At 35.3% G+C, this 22323-nt stretch overlaps 1 protein-coding gene across 4 annotated transcripts; it reads right to left on the bottom strand.

Moving 5' to 3' along the window:
- Window positions 1-142: 142 nt before the first annotated feature.
- On the bottom strand, window positions 143-22320 carry LOC117332607 (probable serine racemase). Of its 4 annotated transcripts, none has more exons than XM_033891582.1 (9): window positions 22065-22320; window positions 17939-17980; window positions 14618-14784; window positions 14366-14450; window positions 13909-14035; window positions 9440-9490; window positions 7414-7541; window positions 3267-3317; window positions 143-2536 (listed from the first exon to the last, which is right to left on the bottom strand). In XM_033891582.1, the coding sequence occupies exons 1-9, from the start codon at window positions 22302-22304 to the stop codon at window positions 2396-2398; spliced, it is 1032 nt and encodes a 343-aa protein (XP_033747473.1). In that variant the 5' UTR covers window positions 22305-22320; the 3' UTR covers window positions 143-2395. The 4 variants fall into 4 exon arrangements, with proteins under 4 accessions (XP_033747473.1, XP_033747472.1, XP_033747475.1 ...); XM_033891581.1 differs by lacking the exon at window positions 7414-7541 and adding an exon at window positions 7240-7367; XM_033891584.1 differs by having other exon boundaries at window positions 22116-22320.
- Window positions 22321-22323: the final 3 nt, after the last annotated feature.

Raw genomic sequence — 22323 nt, 5'->3', positions numbered from 1 at the left:
TTCTTGTTCAATAACACGACACCTGTACAATCATATTGGTATGACATCATAGTTATGACATCAAAGGCACACTGATGATGTATATTATACAGGCGTGCTTTTCAATTCACACTTTGACATAGGAGAAATCACCACAAATATGTGCAATAGAACTGTACAAATCTTGGCTGTACAATAATGTAATTTATTACGAACTTTGTTACTGCACATATCACACTTTGGCATTAAAGAAATCACCGCAAGTATGTACAATATAACTCTTTATAAAAATATTGGCTATACAATAATGTAATTTAATACACTGTACATATCAATGTATTTCCAAATATTCACACAAGAGTGAAGCACCTGATAGATATTGCACAAATATTACTTAATAGTAATTACATCAATTAATACTGGCTATTTATTCATAATTAAACCGTTATATATTATAATATTGTAATACAATACAATGGAATCACCAATTATATAAAGAAAATTAAATTTATCAAAAAATAATTCTATATCAAAACAACCATAAACATGCACATTTGTATCACAAATTTAATGTCACTATTTTGAGGGCTATTCCAGAATTATCTTTGTAGGAGGGCTGGGGGCCACATCCATTACAAAGGTCTCATTTTTCAGTATTTCTTCACTTAATATGTTTTCATATTTGATAGCTGGTGAGGTCACAACACTTTAAATCAATTCACCAGAAATAATAATACTTTTACGATGTGCTGTTCCCTTTGAACTACTTGTACCAAAACCGTGGGTCTCTGAAACTGCTTTCCACTCCCTCCCAAATTTTAGCACATAAATTAAGAATTGTTTATATAAAATAATCACTTATTCTAATCAATATTGTGAAACATTCAGAAAACTTACTGTCATTTGAATTATATAATTAGTGTGACCTTTATACAGGTAAATATTAGGCATTTAAACAAAATGCAAAACACAATGTATTTTGCTTCTTGTATTCCAAAAGTCAAAGAACGTTAATATTAATGTGAGGAAGAAAATATCAACATGAAACACACAATCTTTAAATGTTATTGTAAACACTCAATCAGTAAATACTCATTGAGTGTTTTTCCCAATGTTTAGCTTTCAGGACGGTCGGAAAAAATTAATCACCGCAAACATTTTTATCTTTGTATACAATTGCAAGTGAATGTTAAGAGAACTCATATACCATCAAAAGATGTATAGGTAAAGATCCTGAAAATTGATTAATGAGAAAATTAATTGGATCAGTAGCACCATAGCCTTTACAAAAAAATAGTAAACATATACATCTACTTCATTAAACAAGGATTGATTTTAACCTGTGTTCCCAGTTTGTTTAAAATTAAACTAAAAAGGCCGATTATTTGACAGTTGATCTGAAATCTTCTTAAAAGACAATTTATATATTCGAAACATTGACAAGTACAAATTCAAAATGCTGGAATGTAGATTTATAATGCTGACATGTAAAGATTTTAACTGTGGCAAGAACAAATTAAAATGTGGTAAGATTCATAACATGAACAACCTGTTGATTTGAACAGTTTCAAAACAATGATATGTGCATGTTGAATTAATTGATAAACAACCTGGTACATATTAAAGCACAGAAAACATACATATCTAAAAAATATCCTGGGTACATCTTAATATACCCTGGGTACATCTGAAATTACCCTCGTTAATACCCTGGGTACATATAAGAATACCCTTGGTAATGACCTGGGTACATCTAAAAATAACCTAGGTAATACCCTTGGTACATCTAAAAAATACCCTTGGTAATACCCTGGGTACATCTAAAAATTTCTTGGGAAATACCCTCTGTGCATCTAAAAACATCCTGGAAAAAAATATACCCTGGGTAATACCATGGGTAAAACTGAAAATGCCCTGGGTACATCTAAAAATACCCTTGGTAATACCCTGGGTACATCTAAAAATACCCTTGGTAATACCCTGGGTACATCTGAAAAATACCCTTGGTAATACCCTGGGTACATCTAAAAATTTCTTGGGAAATACCCTCTGTGCATCTAAAAACATCCTGGAAAAAAATATACCCTGGGTAATACCATGGGTAAAACTGAAAATGCCCTGGGTACATCTAAAAATACCCTTGGTAATACCCTGGGTACATCTAAAAATACCCTTGGTAATACCCTGGGTACATCTGAAAAATACCCTGGGTAATACCATGGGTAAAACTAAAAATACCCTGGGTACATCTTAAAATACCCCTCGTACATCTAAAAATACCATGGGTACAACTGAAAATATCCTGGGTACATCTAAAAACAACCTGGGTAATACCCTGGGTACATCTTAAAATAACCTCGTAATACCCTGGTACATCTAAAAATATCCTGGGTAATACCTGTGGTACAATTTAGATCTAGTACCAAGGTAACTTTTCTATATCCACATTGCCACCACACAGGATAACACCTATGTTTTTCATCTCCTTGTCCATGCCAGCAAGCTTTTCAGACATGGCTGCTGCCACAGCAGCTCCAGAGGCTGCTTCAATCACCAACTAGAATATAAACAAAATACAAGAGTAAATGATAGGCTGTCATGGCTATGGGTGTTTATGTCACAAAATGAGACTTCTGGGAGGAATTATCCATATTTTTTACTGAAATCAGCAAACTAATGGCAATCTCAACTATTCAAGAAGATTTTTTTCACATTGTGCAGACCCATGCCCCACACTGAATACTGTCAAAATGTCTAGAGTCTGGTGTAGGGAGAAATCTCAGCCCAAGGTTAAAATTTTTGAAGTGCATAATTATGTAGGACATCAAATTTGCTGTGTATTACACTTAAACATATTTCATTCACATGCATTAATTCTCAGAGTACATCATGAACAGAGTGAAATTTATTTTATACCCAGACTTAAATTAGCTGTTGTCAAATACTGCAAATTGTAGTGAACAAGACAAACATTCAATGGTGCTTGAAATGTGCAACAAAATTCACAAGGTTACAATGTATCTGGTTTTGACGTGATGGTTATAATACTGTACAGTGATGACATGATGTTTTGTGGGTGGTGCTGTTTTCAGAGAAAAAAAAATCTTTTTGAATTAAATAAAGATATTAATCATTCTCTAAATAGCAAATATTAGAATGTACACTAATCTTAAATTATAATAGAGTGCTGGTTGGACAATTTATTATCGGACTGTGACAAGGCATCCGATGTAAGTTCCTTGCTATGTAATCCTCTAACATTGTTGGAGTAGAAAGTGAGTATTTACCTTCATCCTTTGAAATGCAAACTTCATTCCCTTAATCATGTCTTCATCACTCTGAAAAATAAGAAACATTTCCCAATTATATCCAGTTGCCTTTAAGTTATTTTCTACATACAAAAACAGCTGTGGGAGCCCATGTCCAGATGTACATATTTCCGTATTCATCTAGTTGACTGGACGCATTGACAAAATAAAGTGATTCTCAATTGTATTATATCCACGACCTGATTTTCCATCTCTACTATAAACATTGTTGTTTTTATACTAAGTCCCTAAACAAAACCAAAAGTCGCTAGATTGAATAGCATTGCTTTATGAGTTACTGGAAAAATTTTTCCCAAAACCAACCTCCCTGTCCACAAATAAGCCCCCTTCATATCTTTGCTAGGGATCATCAATTTTAAAATAGTAAGCTAAAAGTGGTTCACAAATAAGCACTTCCCAAACTTCAATGCTGAACTTTTATGCTAGGGAAGGGGGGATTAGTTGAGGATAAATATGGTACAAAACTCTTACACTAAGGGAGAGGACATGTTTGAGGGTGTTTATTTGTGGATAATATGGTACTTAACTTTTACACTAGGAGAGGGTGCTTATTTGTGGATAATATGGTACTTAACTTTTACACTAGGAGAGGGTGCTTATTTGTGGATAATATGGTACTTAACTTTTACACTAGGAGAGGGTGCTTATATGTGGATAAATATGGTACTTAACATTTACACTAGGGAAGGGTGCTTATTTGTGGATAAATATGGTACTTTACTTTTACACTAGGGGAGGGTGCTTATTTGTGGATAAAAATGATACTAAGTTAACTTTTACACTAGGAGAGGGTGCTTATTTGAGTATAAATATGATACTTAACTTTTACACTAGGGGAGGGAGCTTATTTGTGGATAAATATGGTACTTAACTTTTACACTAGGGGAGGGTGCTTATTTGTGGATAAATATGGTACTTAACTTTTACACTAGGGGAGGGTGCTTATCTGTGGAAAAATATGGTACTTAACTTTTACACTAGGGGAGGGAGCTTATTTGTGGATAAATATGGTACTTAACTTTTACACTAGGAGAGGGTGCTTATTTGTGGATAAATATGGTACTTAACTTTTACACTAGGGGGTGCTTATCTGTGGAAAAATATGGTACTTAACTTTTACACTAGGGGAGGGTGCTTATCTGTGGAAAAATATGGTACTTAACTTTTACACTAGGAGAGGGTGCTTATTTGTGGATAAATATGGTACTTAACTTTTACACTTGGGGAGGGTACTTATTTGTGGATAAATATGGTACTTAACTTTTACACTAGGAGAGGGTGCTTATTTGTGGATAAATATGGTACTTAACTTTTACCCTAGGAGAGGGTGCTTATTTGTGGATAAATATGGTACTTAACTTTTACACTAGGGGAGGGTGCTTATCTGTGGAAAAATATGGTACTTAACTTTTACACTAGCGGAGGGAGCTTATTTGTGGATAAATATGGTCCTTAACTTTTACACTAGGAGAGGGTGCTTATTTGTGGATAAATATGGTACTTAACTTTTACACTAGGGGAGGGTGCTTATCTGTGGAAAAATATGGTACTTAACTTTTACACTAGCGGAGGGAGCTTATTTGTGGATAAATATGGTCCTTAACTTTTACACTAGGAGAGGGTGCTTATTTGTGGATAAATATGGTACTTAACTTTTACACTAGGAGAGGGGTTTATTTGAGGATAAATATAGTACTTAACTTTTACACTAGGGGAGGGAGCTTATTTGTGGATAAATATGGTACTTAACTTTTACACTAGGGGAGGGTGCTTATTTGTGGATAAATATGGTACTTAACTTTTACACTAGGAGAGGGGCTTATTTGAGGATAAATATAGTACTTAACTTTTACACTAGGAGAGGGGCTTATTTGTGGATAAATATGGTACTTAACTTTTACACTAAGGGGCTGCTTATCTGTGGAAAAATATGGTACTTAACTTTTACACTAGGGGAGGGTGCTTATCTGTGGAAAAATATGGTACTTAACTTTTACACTAGGGGAGGGAGCTTATTTGTGGATAAATATGGTACTGAACTTTTACACTAGGAGAGGGTGCTTATTTGTGGATAAATATGGTACTTAACTTTTACACTAGGAGAGGGTGCTTATTTGTGGATAAATATGGTACTTAACTTTTACACTTGGGGAGGGTATTTATTTGTGGATAAATATGGTACTTAACTTTTACACTAGGAGAGGGTGCTTATTTGTGGATAAATATGGTACTTAACTTTTACCCTAGGAGAGGGTGCTTATTTGTGGATATATATGGTACTTAACTTTTACACTAGGGGAGGGTGCTTATCTGTGGAAAAATATGGTACTTAACTTTTACACTAGCGGAGGGAGCTTATTTGTGGATAAATATGGTCCTTAACTTTTACACTAGGAGAGGGTGCTTATTTGTGGATAAATATGGTACTTAACTTTTACACTAGGAGAGGGGCTTATTTGAGGATAAATATAGTACTTAACTTTTACACTAGGGGAGGGAGCTTATTTGTGGATAAATATGGTACTTAACTTTTACACTAGGGGAGGGTGCTTATTTGTGGATAAATATGGTACTTAACTTTTACACTAGGAGAGGGGCTTATTTGAGGATAAATATAGTACTTAACTTTTACACTAGGAGAGGGGCTTATTTGTGGATAAATATGGTACTTAACTTTTACACTAAGGGGCTGCTTATCTGTGGAAAAATATGGTACTTAACTTTTACACTAGGGGAGGGTGCTTATCTGTGGAAAAATATGGTACTTAACTTTTACACTAGGGGAGGGAGCTTATTTGTGGATAAATATGGTACTGAACTTTTACACTAGGAGAGGGTGCTTATTTGTGGATAAATATGGTACTTAACTTTTACACTAGGGGGTGCTTATCTGTGGAAAAATATGGTACTTAACTTTTACACTAGGGGAGGGTGCTTATCTGTGGAAAAATATGGTACTTAACTTTTACACTAGGAGAGGGTGCTTATTTGTGGATAAATATGGTACTTAACTTTTACACTTGGGGAGGGTACTTATTTGTGGATAAATATGGTACTTAACTTTTACACTAGGAGAGGGTGCTTATTTGTGGATAAATATGGTACTTAACTTTTACCCTAGGAGAGGGTGCTTATTTGTGGATAAATATGGTACTTAACTTTTACACTAGGGGAGGGTGCTTATCTGTGGAAAAATATGGTACTTAACTTTTACACTAGCGGAGGGAGCTTATTTGTGGATAAATATGGTCCTTAACTTTTACACTAGGAGAGGGTGCTTATTTGTGGATAAATATGGTACTTAACTTTTACACTAGGAGAGGGTGCTTATTTGAGTATAAATATGATACTTAACTTTTACACTAGGGGAGGGAGCTTATTTGTGGATAAATATGGTACCTAACTTTTACACTAGGGGAGGGAGCATTAATAAATAATGTAATCAATTAAAAGCAAACCTGTCCTATGTCTTTTATGCATTTCTCTTTGTATCATTGCAGTCTAGGGCTTTGGCTTTACAAAATGATAAAGAATTTAAACATAGTAACAATATAATCACAATGGCTGTTTCTGTGTATTGTTTCTACAGCAATTACCAGTAATGAAGGGAAGACAATTCATCATTATCCTTATCTATTTAAATTCATTTATGTTCTAGAATTTGAGGGCACCAAAATGATAACATTATTTACAGTATCCAAAAATAATGTCATTATGTCATAAATGCAATATTAACTCAGTGTTTCTAAAAATAGAAATATTAAGTTAATATCTCAAAGTATTAACCTTCATGTGACCAATGAGAATTGAGGATCCAATTATCTGAAGATTGTAATGAATGTACTATATAATATTTTGAATGGAAAACATTTAAGAGCAGAATAATATGGAATCAGGACTTCTTCTACTGTTATACTGTATATCCACTTACAGTAGTGAAGACATCTTTTTCAGCATGCTTAAGCAATATTGGAAAGGTCACATGACCAAGCTGTTGTGTTCGTATGGCATCTGCGATGGTATCAACAAACTGCGGAGGGTTTGGCCACAGCCTTTCACCTGATCAAAGGATATCATTAAAGTCAGTACTTAGCGGAAAACTTACTAGAGAAAATACATCTTTTTCTGCTAGTTCTAAGAGTATTGGCCATGTTAGGTGACCTAGATGTTGCATCCTGATCCCGTCAGCGATTGTGTTAAGAAATCGTGGAGGGTTAGGCCAGAGTCGTTCACCTATACATATACAAGCATATATACGGACAAGTGTTAGTGTCATTCCATATTACCAAACAGAGACAGCAGGTTAAAAAAGGCAGTTGATAGTGTTATATACGCAATGCAATCTTTATGATGGTATTAATTGACATCAGATGGAGAAACACGATCGTGAAATTTCAGTCAAATCTAGAGAAACATAAAGTTTGAAATTGTAGATTTTTATATAAGATTTTTTAATGAAAAGAATCTCACACGAGTGTAAAATTGATAAGGAATTTATTTAGACTCTAAATGAGTTCAAAAATTTAATATTTCAGTAGCACTTAATGATATATTAAAACTTCATGATACACTGACATGAGTATAAGATTGTATTTATCAAGAGAGTTAAAAGCAACCCTATTTGTACACATACATGTATGTGTAGAAGGGGATTTCCCAAAAATGTGCATGACAACATCATTTTATATGGTTCTGCGTCTGCTACACATAACAACAACTTGTAGCACAACGATTAGAGGTAAGTCCAAACATGTAGACAATTAGGTTTGAATGACAGATTTTAGCAATGAAATTTTCTCTAGATTATGTTTTAGAGCATATGTATTTTCTGTAGATTGTGTTTTTGAGAGTCAAAATTAGGTCTTTTTTGGTTTAGTAACAAAATATCAAGAATCCAAATGTTAAAAATAGACACTTCAAAGCAGTCCCTACCCTGGCAAGAGTATATAGCTTTCCCTACGTAACTATGGCTTACACACAATCTACCAAAATAGGTAAAGGGAAATTTCCTCAAGCTGAATTAGCATTGACACATGATTAAAAAACCACTATCATTTTACCATTTCTGTGATAGTTATTACGTGTATATTATTTGCATGCAGAGATAAATAAGTTGAACATACCTTATTACAAATATTAGTTTGATTTCATTGACTTGTCATGCATTTATAAACAATTATTCTAGAGGAATATGTAACCATGATTAAAATATATATACAGTGAAATCTGACTTGACTGTCACCCAGTCAATGTGTCGGATATGACAGTGTGTCAGTAAAGTCAGTGTCCGTAAAGACACTGAAGCATATAGCTGTTCTGTTAAATAGATTAGATGTTATAGGATTTCATTAAAGTCAATGATCCGTAAAGTTAGGTTTCACTGTATTCATATACATGTAATACACTGTACGTATAGTTTTAAATTATTATAATACATCATTTCACTTCTATGTTTGGATGGCCTTTCTGCCTTTCAGTGGACGAGTTGTCATGTTCTGAATATAATGGATAAGAGCTATAGCGTGTAGATTATATATGAATACAGGGTTACAATTAGGCACAGTTCAATAACCCCAGGTCATTCACATCCATTACACTCAGATCAACAACACCAGTGATATGGTGACCAGAATGGAAGCACACAGGGGGTGGAAACTGGAATACAAGACGATGGCCATTTCAAATAAACAACATATAGGAAGCATATAGCATGCCATCTTTTGCATATTTTGCTTAGTGTGTTCCTAAGGGCACAACAACCAGCACACGATAATCTGTGCTCTCCGCTTCCTGACGAACCGTCCTGAGAAGGGATCGAAATACACTTAGGATCTTAATCACTTACTTGTACTGTCTGATGCTGTACATATTAACCCATTACTTAATGAAGATTTGCATCTTTTGAACTACATATTGAACTAATTACATATTGAACTAATTACATATTGGACTAATTACATATTGAACTAATCGCAAATTGAACTAATTACATATTTAACTAATTATATATTGAACTAATTACATATTAGACTAATTACCTATTGAACTAATTACATATTGAACTAATTACATATTGAACATATTGAACTAATTACATATTGAACTAATCACTAGACTAAGTTTACATGTACCTGCTCTCAGTGACTTCTCACACATCTTGCCTTCAGCCTCCACAAGAAATACTACAAACAGAAAGGAAATAATTCACTCTATCATTCAAACAAAGCACTTGTTATCATAATGATTAATTACTGGTAGTGAGCGGTCATTGATGTCATTCTGGTCTATGATCAGGTCACTTGTACACTAAAAATATACCATTAAATAATATTGATCAGTATTGAAAACCTGGTGCAGTCAAAATACAATTTCTTAGAGTTCAAAAGTTATTAAATTTTTGATGACTTGTAAATGTTTGTTGAAGAAATACCCAATTTCGATGCCTGGTTTTACATATATCTACACAAGGTCAGAAAGTCATTCAATTACATTTTTGGTTTACAAAATGATGGTTATTTTTCAATGTCTGATTTGATGGCTAGCTATAAATTAAAGGTGGGAGTATCGATCCCTCACTTTCAATGTCAGGTTTGATGGCTAGCTATACAGTATATAAGATACAATCAAAGTACTGAAAGTACTGAAGACACAAACGAAAACAAATTATTTTAACTGCTTTTGTTTAGTGGGGACATGGTCAACTTTGTATGGAACATCACCAATACCTGATTAGGACTAGGACAAAATATTGGCAAGAAAAGAAATTCATATCTACTTTTGATTGCAAGTGCGTCTTGGCAGCTAATTGTCAGAATAGGTACTCAGGTAATCTTATTTGACATCTTCAATGGGTTAATGTATACGTAGTTGTAGATGTAATATGAAGGTCCTAGATTACCTGTAAAATTAATGAGGCCTTTCTTTTCAAACTTTTGAGCGCTTCACAAATTATCATTATCATTAGCCATTGAAAAGATATTTATACATTTGATGTAGCGCCCCATCTAGCTACCAGCTTTTAGATCAGAGCTCAGGTTAAAAACACTTGTGTGATTGTTTTAGGATTTTATCGTGTGTGTGAGCCCTGGTTTGAATGATGTTATGTCAAGGTTTTGAATGATATTTTGTGGCAGATTGTTCTATCCCTTCAGTACCTTCTGTAAAATAGCGATAACAAACTTCAATTGTCAAAATACAATATGGCTGCCTGTTGACCATGTTGTTTTCCGATTAGTCTCAAAATGCAATATCCATAACTAGGCACCGAGGGGAACCTACATATAAAATTTGAGAAAGATCCCTTCAGCACTTTCTGAGAAATAGCGATAACAAACTTCAATTGTCTAAATCCAAGATGGCTGCCTGTCGGCCATATTGTTTTCCGATTGGTCTCAAAATGCAATATACATAACTAATGTAAGCACCAAGAGGAACCTACATATGAAATTTGAGAAAGATCAATTCAGTGCTTTCTGAGAAATAGCAATAACAAACTTCAATTGTCAAAACCTAAGATGGCTGCCTGTCGGCCATATTGTTTTCCGATAAGTCTCAAAATGCAATATGCATAACTAGAAACCAAGAGAAACCTATATATGAAATTTTAGAAGATTCCTTCAGTACTTTGAGAAATAGCGATAACAAGAATTGTTTACGGATGGAGGGACGGACGGACCACGGACGCAGGGCGATTTGAATAGCATCATCAGATGGTGGGTTAAAAACACCTGGGTCTGATAAACAGACTCTGGAGGCGTAGAATGCGGATGTAGACAGGGCAGGGTATACCATCACAACGGCCACATTAAACTAAGCACTATATTCAAAACTTAGAATTAGATGCTCATATCAGCTCAGACTTGAGACAGTTTCTTAATCGCTCATTAAAGTGAACATGATTTTCATATAGCACTCTACGTTATATGTTTACACTCCATACTGTGTAGCTACAAATAATCTATACAACAAAAACACATTCATTCACATGTACAGTTCAAATCAATTTGAAGTGGAATTTTGTTTTTCTCCGCAATAGTATATGTACCATATACATAACTGTAACTGCACGATACATATATATATGTATGGTATATATATCATGTTAATTAATGTTAGTGAGATGTGAATGTAGCTATATGTATTGATATCATCGATTTCAAAATCAGAGTTTTTTTTTAATCTGCAGCATCTGTCAGATGAAAATGTAGTTCGAATGCCCAAACTGGATGAACTGTACATGTAGTAGCATTCTTCAAAGTCCATTATGAATGCTTTTCATACAAATGTATTTCTTTCAATTGTTCATGTGTTTAAATTATTAGAACACTGAAGTAATTTTTATTTTCATAAATATGGAAGTACTGCTTATCTTTAAAACTAAATTGGATATTGATAAGATAAATTTGCCAAAATGTTAAAAATCAAACCTTATTAAGTAGAATCTAAACAGTTGTAAATGGCTAAGCCCACTATTCTTAACAACAAAATTACTCATTTTGATTCTCTGTCAAATATAATCAGGTTACTTGAAGACTTTGTCAGAAAAGTTAACACATATATACATTATTAATAGTTGCTTTAATTAAATTAATCTGAATTTGAACATTAAACCGACTTAACAATTAAAATGAAAAAAATGTGTTTTCACCATTGACCATAATTGATAAGAAGAAAATAATTATTTAACTCAACCTATGATATAGTATGTAACAGCCATCAAGACAATACTATTATCTTAATCATGCCAAGTTATTTCACAATAGGATATATGCACAATAACACAAACAAGTTTTACACATTTTTGTTGTTTAGAAGAATAATGAACTTAGTAATTTTTGCTGTTCTTCTCAAATAATATGTACTAGTGTTGTAAAGAAAAAAAGATTAAATAATAATAATAAATCTAAGTTATAATAAATTATTTGCATTGATTTATCAATACTTTACTGTGCATTAGTTTAAAGGTTAATTTAATTCAGAAGCTGAAATGATTTAAGACAGAAAAAACCGCAGATGTAGGAATATAACATTTCCACTGCCTTTAAATATCTCTGGTTAAATTTCTTAAATATCTCTGGTTAAATTTAGCAATCAGTACATTTCCATGAAAAATGGTGTTTTCTAAAGAGTTACTGCCCTTTAACCGTCCCTGAAGCGTTCAAAACTCCACCAAACATAATAAAGGTCTATGTAGATGTACATCGTAGACCCCTTTCTTTTTTATAATATGCTTCGACTGTTATGTAATATTTCAAATGATAATGATAGATCATTTTTTTTTTAAACCATCACGAATATTAGAAAAAAAGAATCAGTCGCTATAATTAGAGATGAAATTTTCAGTGACGTCTACATCTGCATGCAGACAGCCACGTTAATGCGGTACGCGTTCTGTAAACGAAAAACTTCATGTGCATTACGTAGGATATAATCAATAGATCCGAAGTCAATATTAATATTCACAAGTCCATTTGCCTTTTCGAAACCCTATTCAGTGAGAATTTATTTAACTTTTTATTTGCAAACATGCGTATGGTACTCGACTGCCGTTGTTGTGATATTGTCATGATGAATAGACAACTTTTTTCTTTCGTAAAAAAACATCTATATAATCTAACCATCTGCAGACTACATCAATCACATGCAAGTTAATATTTCAGTGAGAAAATGACAGTCAAACACCATCTTTCAGTAATATAATGTAAACAATAATAAAAGCAAGAGTAGGTGATCAAACCCAACTTTGACTCAAAATTGGGTTTGATCACCTACTCTTGCTTTTATTATTGTTTACATTATATTACTGAAAGATGGCGGACAAAATCGGATGCTGGATGAGTGATTTTCAATGTACAAAATAACAACGATATTCCGACGAAACTTTATCAATATTATAACCCATTCAGTAACATGCCACCAAAGAAAAAAAACACATAGATGTCGATGATGAAAATTCAGCGTGATGTTAGTAGATTTTTCTTCCGGGTCACAGGTAAGCAGCAATATGGCGCCAGCGAAAAGTCGATTGTATCATTCCGCGTGAAATCTAATGCGTTCAACGCGGAAAAATATTCTTACGTATCATCGACAGAACATACTTAAATTAAATACTTTGAAAACTATCTATTTGTGAGGTTCTGTTGTTTTGTCATATATCTAACGAAACTGCAGTGTTGCATTTGACTCCGTAAGTCACGGGACTATTATTTTTTTTTGCGATAGAATATGATTGTGAAGTGGCAGTGGAAGTTGTGTCAGAGCGAACGAAAATGCCAAAAAAAACCCACATTGTCCTGTCAGCTTCTAAAATACAACAAAACAAAAGGTCTTTTTTTAATAGCTGAACTTCACTGTATGTCATTTTTTATCGTGAATATTTACGATATTTACAAATATTTACTGCATAGCATTACGGAGTTACTGTAAAGCAACGGTTAGATTGGCCAAGGCAGTATCCGCCAGAGGGCATCGTAGATTTTGTCAGCTACACCTCAAAAGCGCTGACATAGACTCAAACTTACGTTTGTGTCAAAAACTACTCAGTTTTGATGTCTGATTCGATGGCTAGCTATATAATATACAAGATACAAAAATAACTCACTTTTGATGCCTGGTTTGATGGCTTTTGCAGCAATGGCTATACCAGATGACATGCCACCTCCACTGACAGGAACAAGAATGGCATCAAGATCTGGTGCCTGCTTCAGCAGTTCCATAGCTATGGTTCCCTATAGAACGACACAATGATTTTAATGATCTTTGAAGACTTGACCTTCTTGGACTGAGGATTTGTGTTTGCTTTTACAATTTGCAATTTCATATTAAGTGTACACCGTTAATGTTTAATCCCAAAAGAACATCCGCACAAACTATTAGCATCCCATCACAAATAATGACTGCATAACAAACACTGCAAAGTTTGCTACAGGGGTAACACTTAGTCTTGATCTACCACTTTGCAACAGGAACATAGCAATAACCAAAGGCTAATATACGAAAGTATCCAATACATGTATTATATCATTTATAAAACAATGATTCAAATGTTGTGACCTTACCTGACCTGCAATGACATCATGATGATCAAAAGGGGGTATAAATTCCAATCCCCGCTCTTTAGCGATTTTGTCACATGTCTCCTGTCTGAAATATAAAAGCCAAACAAATCAGATATATTTTAATTCAAAATGTTCTAACATAAAATTTTTGTCAGGCATACAAATGTACAGAAGATGTACTAACTTCAATATTGTGCCATGATACACAGGAACAAATACTGATGCCTTGAATTGAGGTGATGACATACTTACCTGGACTGTGGGGTAGGTTCACACAAGACCAGTTCTGCTCCATAGTTTGTGATGGCATCCTTCTTGACCTGTGGGGTGTCCCGAGGAACAATGACTGCACAACCGAGGCCTACAGTGCTTGCTGCCCAGGCCAATGCCTGACCATGGTTACCTGTACTGTGTGTGACCTGTAACAAGTAAACCTGACCATGGTTACCTGTACTGTGTGTGACATATAACAAGTAAACCTGATCATGGTTACCTGTAACAAGTAAACCTGACCATGGTTACCTGTAATGTGTGTTACCTATAACAAGTAAACCTGACCATGGTTACATGTACTGTGTGTGACCTGTAACAAGTAAACCTAACCTTGGTTACCTGTAACAAGTAAACCTAACCTTTGTTACCTGTACTGTGTGTGACCTGTAACAAGCAAACCAGACCATAGTTACCTGTAATGTGTGTGACCTGTAACAAGTAAACCTGACCTTGGTTACGCTGTAACAAGTAAACCAGAACTTAGTTACCTGTAACAAGTAAACCTGACAATGATTACCTGTAATGTGTGTGACCTGTAACAAGTAAACATGACCTTGGTGGCCTGTAACAAGTAAACCAGACCATGGTTACCTCCTGTACTGTGTGTGACCTGTAACAAATAAATCTCACCATGGTTACCTGTACTGTGTGTGACATATAACAAGTAAACCATACCATAGTTACCTGTACTGTGTGTGACCTGTAACAAGTTCACCTGACCATGGTTACTTGTACTATGTGTGACATATAAAAAGTAAACCTGACCATGGTTACATGTACTGTGTGTGACCTGTAACAAGTAAACCTAACCTTGGTTACCTGTAACAAGTAAACCTAAGCTTTGTTACCTGTACTGTGTGTGACCTGTAACAAGCAAACCAGACCATAGTTACCTGTAATGTGTGTGACCTGTAACAAGTAAACCTGACCTTGGTTACGCTGTAACAAGTAAACCAGAACTTAGTAACCTGTAACAAGTAAACCTGACAATGATTACCTGTAATGTGTGTGACCTGTAACAAGTAAACATGACCTTGGTGGCCTGTAACAAGTAAACCAGACCATGGTTACCTCCTGTACTGTGTGTGACCTGTAACAAATAAATCTCACCATGGTTACCTGTACTGTGTGTGACATATAACAAGTAAACCTGACCATGGTTACCTGTACTGTGTGTGACCTGTAACAAGTAAACCTGACCATGGTTACCTGTACTGTGTGTGACCTGTAACAAGTAAACCTGACCATGGTTACCTGTACTATGTGTGACATATAACAAGTATACCTGACCATGGTTACCTGTACTGTATGTGACCTTTAACCAGTAAACCTGACCATGGTTACCTGTACTGTGTGTGACCTGTAACAAGTAAACCTGACCATGGTTACCTGTACTGTGTGTGACTTATAACAAGTAAACCTGACCATGGTTACCTGTACTGTGTGTGACCTGTAACAAGTAAACCTGACCATGGTTACCTGTACTGTGTGTGACCTGTAACAAGTAAACCTGACCATGGTTACCTGTACTATGTGTGACATATAACAAGTATACCTGACCATGGTTACCTGTACTGTATGTGACCTTTAACCAGTAAACCTGACCATGGTTACCTGTACTGTGTGTGACCTGTAACAAGTAAACCTGACCATGGTTACCTGTACTGTGTGTGACTTATAACAAGTAAACCTGACCATGGTTACCTGTACTGTGTGTGACCTGTAACAAGTAAACCTGACCATGGTTACCTGTACTGTGTGTGACCTGTAACAAGTAAACCAGACCATGGTTACCTGTAACAAGTAAACCTGACCATGGTTACCTGTACTGTATGTGACCTTTAACCAGTAAACCTGACGATGGTTACCTGTACTGTGTGTTACCTATAACAAGTAAACCTGACCATGGTTACCTGTAATGTGTGTGACCTGTAACAAGTAAACCTGACCATGGTTACCTGTAATGTGTGTTACCTATAACAAGTAAACCTGACCATGGTTACCTGTACTGTGTGTGACCTGTAACAAGTAAACTTGACCATGGTTACCTGTACTGTGTGTGACATATAACAAGTAAACCTGACCATAGTTACCTGTACTGTGTGTGACATATAACAAGTAAACCTGACAATGGTTACCTGTACTGTGTGTGACATATAACAAGTAAACCTGACCATGGTTACCTGTACTGTGTGTGACATATAACAAGTAAACCTGACCATGGTTACCTGTACTGTGTGTGACCTGTAACAAGTTCACATGACCATGGTTACCTGTACTATGTGTGACATATAACAAGTAAACCTGACCATGGTTACCTGTACTGTGTGTGACATATAACAAGTAAACCTGACCATGGTTACCTGTACTGTGTGTGACATATAACAAGTAAACCTGACCATGGTTACCTGTACTGTGTGTGACCTGTAACAAGTAAACCTGACCATGGTTACCTGTACTGTGTGTGACCTGTAACAAGTAAACCTGACCATAGTTACCTGTACTGTGTGTGACCTGTAACAAGTTCACATGACCATGGTTACCTGTACTATGTGTGACATATAACAAGTAAACCTGACCATGGTTACCTGTACTGTGTGTGACATATAACAAGTAAACCTGACCATGGTTACCTGTACTGTGTGTGACCTGTAACAAGTAAACCTGACCATGGTTACCTGTACTGTGTGTGACCTGTAACAAGTAAACCTGACCATGGTAACCTTTACTTTGTGTGACCTGTAACAAGTAAACCTGACCATGGTAACCTGTACTCTGTGTGACCTGTAACAAGAAAACCAGACCATGGTTACCTGTAATGTGTGCGACATATAACAAGTAAACCTCACCATGGTTACCTGTACTGTGTGTGACTTGTAACGAGTAAACCAGACCATAGTTACCTGTACTGTGTGTGACCTGTAACAAGTAAACCTGACCATGGTTACCTGTACTGTGTGTGACCTGTAACAAGTAAACCTGATCATGGTTACCTGTAACAAGTAAACCTGATCATGGTTACCTGTACTGTGTGTGACAACAATCGGGAAACAAGTTTTATGATTCTTTTATAAATCAACGCTGGCAAGTACTGGAGCATGATGATATGGTCTTGCTGTGGAATCTAGAGAAAACCTAAAAACACAATAGGGCAGGTAACCCATAGGTAACTTTTTCATATCTGACCAGGGAATTAAAATCCTGGTGGATTGGTGAATTGTAAGTGCATTATCTAGGCCACCAATTGTCTTAATTTGTCTACAAACTTAAAATTATGATTGATTATTACGACCTACTTACCACACCAGCAACATTAGGACTCCTCTCTTTAAGGGCAATCACCTATTTCAAAACAAACAAAATACATTTTTAGAGTCTAGTAATTTGTCAGCACTTTTTCACATTGGCGCAAGAAAGTCTATATTTATCTACCATCATTTAAACAAGAAAGAAAAAGGGAAATAATATTAGTCAGAATTCAAATGCTAAATTATAGAAAGAATATCTAACCAGGTACACGTATAATATTTCTTAAACATACTGATTACTTTTTTCCATTAATTTCTTTAACCATGAATACAAAAACAAAATGCTTTTGCTCAAGCAAGGCTGGCATTCAGATTTAGGCCAAATACAATTATTTATCTGTTTTGAATAAAAAAATAAAAAAATTATTGTATTGATATATGTTACACTTCTGTTGTTGTTTTTTTTTCAAATCATTTTGATATCTACCTTTTATATTTTGCATATACATGTAAAAAGCTAGGTTTGTAAAAGGGGCTTTTAAAATCTGTAGTCAAGAATTTAAAACATGTTACAGTTATCAGTTTGACTAATACTAATACATGTAACTATTATGATGATCATTAATTCCTATGTGTACATCTGCAAACTCTGAATTACAGAAACAGAAGTAGTTACACAACATTGTATTATGCTTTTTACCTCAGAAAAAAATCTACAAAATACATATAGATTTAAGGGAAATAATGTTCATATTAAACATAATGCTTACTTTATCAGTCATATATGCCAAGAAAAAATGTAAGTATCGGTAATCAAATTATGAGATAGGTGAAATATGCAATGAATACATGTATATATTCATGTAAAAAAAGCGATTTCCAAACCTGTGATCTCTACTAGACATGTTGTTCACCAACAGATTATAATACGAGAGAACAAAGCCGGTTAAATTAACATAAGACATGCATATATACTGTATATACATGTATACTCATAGCATGCACCAGGAATGGGGTTCATTAAATAGGACATCTTATAATTTGTCCAAAATATTTTAAAATGTCAAGGAACAATTACATGTTTAAGATTTTAGAGGAAACTCACAGGGGAACCATAAAAGGAACAACTATTTTGGACTAAAGGTGAAACAACTATCGAGACATCTCCTCTGCCACATGTGCAACTTGAAATCCATATTTTATTAAAGAGTGCTCTGAAGCTAATAATCAATTGTGCTCATCATGACAACATTCTACTGAAAGCACAATAGAAATCACTACTAACAAGGCACCTTTTCGACTGATACTGATGAGCTGTTTCTTACATCCCTACAGTATACCCACTGCCTAACATTTGGTATTCATTAGAGAGTTCAACCCTATGAGGATATTCTCGGTCCCGGGGCCATCGGCTGTCAAGCTGATCACTTTACCATCTGAAGAATGAAAGAGGGGAAGTAACTCTGGAAGATCGGAATACTTTGAAGAATGCTTTGGATTCTGTTCCCTGATCCATTTTTGGTTTGTTTTTGTTTAACGTCCTGCTAACAGCCAGTGTCATTTAAGGACGTGCCGGGTTTTGGAGGTGGAGGAAAGCCGGAGTACCCAGAGAAAATCCACCGGCCTGCGGTCAGTACCTGGTAACTGCCCCACGAAGGTTTCGAACTTGCAGCCAAGAGGTGGAGGGCTAGTTTTAAAGTGGCTGGACACCTTAACCTCTCGGCCACAGCGGGCCTTATTTTCCCTGACCAAGATATACCATGTGATAACATGTGGTACTCAGGCCTAGCACTCAGCATTTTGGGAGTGGGATCATAGATTAGACTGTTGTCAGTATAATGTGACCAGGTGGCGTGTCCTGCTGGGTGTCTTTGGCAGTATATACATGTATGCTTCAGGAAGGTTGCTGAATGAAGCTGGCATCAGTTCTGTGCTATCAAAGACAAACACGAATATTCAACACACAGTTTATCACACACAGGGAAGGCCAACTTTAAATGTTCAAAGCTGTTGATAAGACATTAAGAAATATAAAACCAAACCCCACAGGCCCACAGTATATGTTTATATACAGTATTTTTAGTATATATTACCATTGCACAGTATACCTGCAGGGACATGCCTATATAGGCTTATGTGATACAAGATTTGTCAGAAGACAACATAAAGCTCGTAGAGCGGGTTAAAATTCAGAATTCGTTTTTTAAAGTACATGTAGGTCAAAGGTCATGTGAAAGTCAGCAGGTCTCTACTTTCACACTACTCCCTCCTTCACAAAGTCTTTGCCCCCGAAGACAACCACAACCCATGCTCTTTAGCTCCAAGGAAGCATCTCAATCTCCTATAGCTTGCACTTGGAGTAGTCAACAACGGCACCAAATCTGTAATATGAATGGGTAATATAAAATATCCTGCCCGTGCCAGGCTTCGAACTAGCAACCTTTTGCTTTAAAGGCCAACATCCTATCACTAGGCTAAAAAGAAATTCCCGCTAGTCTGAGCTAGTAATATAAGGTGACCTTATACACTCCACTTTTACATCAGTACCAATAGAAGGGTCTTGTCTCAAGGACAACACATGCCAAATGATAAGAATGTCATTATGTGGTTAACATACTGTGGACAAGATTGATTTTTTTTCTTTAAGTAGATCAATTGTCAAAGTCAAGGTCAACAGGTCTGCAAATGCAATACCATTGAAAAGGTCTTGTCGAATACCTAAGGTGTTTCCTCCTGAATATTAAATGACACAACACTGTTCTATGAAAATATAAACCTACATGTAGCCCACCTGTCTACAGACAAAGCAAGTATTGAGAGTATAGCAATATTATCAATACCTCCACTGGACTTCGTCCCAGACAGCTAAAAATTACTCAGAAATACATATGTGTATATATACATGCAGCTATTTCTGGCTAAATTTATCATACAGTTCTTGTAAATATTTTTGGACAATTTTGTCATATTATAAAGCTTTTCGTAACTAATTTAACACATAAGACTAGACATATCCCAGTGGTTAGTCCAAATTTTCTGACGATCTTGCTACGCAAGGCAGCTTTAATTAAGGTACATGACCAGACTTCTGACATAAAATCTCTGTTCAGATTTATTTTACCTGTAAACCCAGGGCGTCTTATATTACGAAGCGACTATGGTAATGACACCTGTATGCCAAGGGCTACTGAGACAACACTCTCAGTGAAGCCTTTTGTAACACTGTCATGCTTGACCGCAGACACCATACTGGCTTCCAAACAGGTTTTGTTGGTGAGGTTTCAACAGATCTGAAACATGTTGTTATGTAATATTCCATTGAAAAGGTATACTGTACCCGCAATGGACCTCAGGTTACCTTGCACTTTTACAATTCAAGGACATACTATCTGTGTATTGGACTATTTCACCTATACATTGCCCAATATTAGGAAATCCAATAGCAAAATTTATTTCCTCTAAAAAATTTCCAGAGCCATTTATGGAACTAGCATCATTATGAAACTAAAACAAGTTGTTTATTCATTTGTCTGAAAGGTACTGCTATCAATTTTACCTAAGTATTGATTATAAATACCAAAAATTCATTGACACATTACCTACCCCCTCTGAAGTGGTCTGTTGTTACAAATGTACATAGGGTAGTTGAGTTTGCAACACTGTAAGTTAAAATCTAAAATGTATTTTTAGAATTCAAGCATAGGAGTACCTTTGTGAATGTCATATGGTTATCCATAGAAAAGCATAATTTCGTACCTGTATTATGTATATATTTTTTTTTAAGTTTCTATTTGTTCTCGCTGTAAACAAATCAACAATTTGGTTTATTAGGAAGAGTTGGTAGGCCTTTATGAATACAAGAGTGTTCCATTTAAAAAAAAAACACATGTAAAACCATAGTTAATCTCGCAACACCTTGGTGTTTGTACAAACTATTTCAATAGCAAATAATATTTACTGGAAGTCTGGTCATGAACCTTAAAGGCGTTGTCAACATCAGAACCTGTGGTTAGATGTAGGTCCTATAGAAAATATAATCTGAAAATCCAGAAATTTTGACTTACATCATAAATAGTTGCATGCTTATTTAGATATACGTCAAGACTGTGCCATGATATTGGTTATTCATGCATCACTGAACACAGACAGATACAACTGAAAGGGAGTGCAACATTTACTGAGCTAACTGGCCGTGCGCTAGAGCAAGTATCCTGAAGAAGTCTACTGACAGCATTCAGCGCTCCTCGCGCTTTAAATGATCCCGTCTTCTGGAGATTCTCTGCCTTGAAAAATGCATTCCTTCCAATTAATTTATCAAACGTAGAATTGGTAAAGACAGGTGTTTTGTGTATGTGTGGTAGTATTCGCTCGTGCGCCCTGTAAATATCAGCAAGTGTTACTCGTGCAGCTGCAGCCATCGTGGATGTTTATCTAAGA

Source organism: Pecten maximus, chromosome 8, assembly GCF_902652985.1.
Source record: "Pecten maximus chromosome 8, xPecMax1.1, whole genome shotgun sequence".
Classification (NCBI taxonomy): Eukaryota; Metazoa; Mollusca; class Bivalvia; order Pectinida; family Pectinidae; genus Pecten; species Pecten maximus.
The sequence above is the reverse complement of the archived record's forward strand: the minus strand, read 5'-3'. Positions and strand labels throughout refer to the sequence as shown.

Excerpts from the sequence above, each read along its gene's own strand:
- LOC117332607 (XM_033891582.1), bottom strand. The coding sequence starts at position 22,304 with ATGGCTGCAGCTGCACGAGTAACACTTGCTGATATTTACAGGGCGCAC. Across the intron at positions 9,491-13,908 it reads CATCAAACCAGGCATCAAAA|TATTTCTTGTGGAGGCTGAA; the intron begins GTGAGTTATTTT and ends TTCTGTTTGTAG. Across the intron at positions 2,537-3,266 it reads TTGCATTTCAAAGGATGAAG|TTGGTGATTGAAGCAGCCTC; the intron begins GTAAATACTCAC and ends TTTATATTCTAG.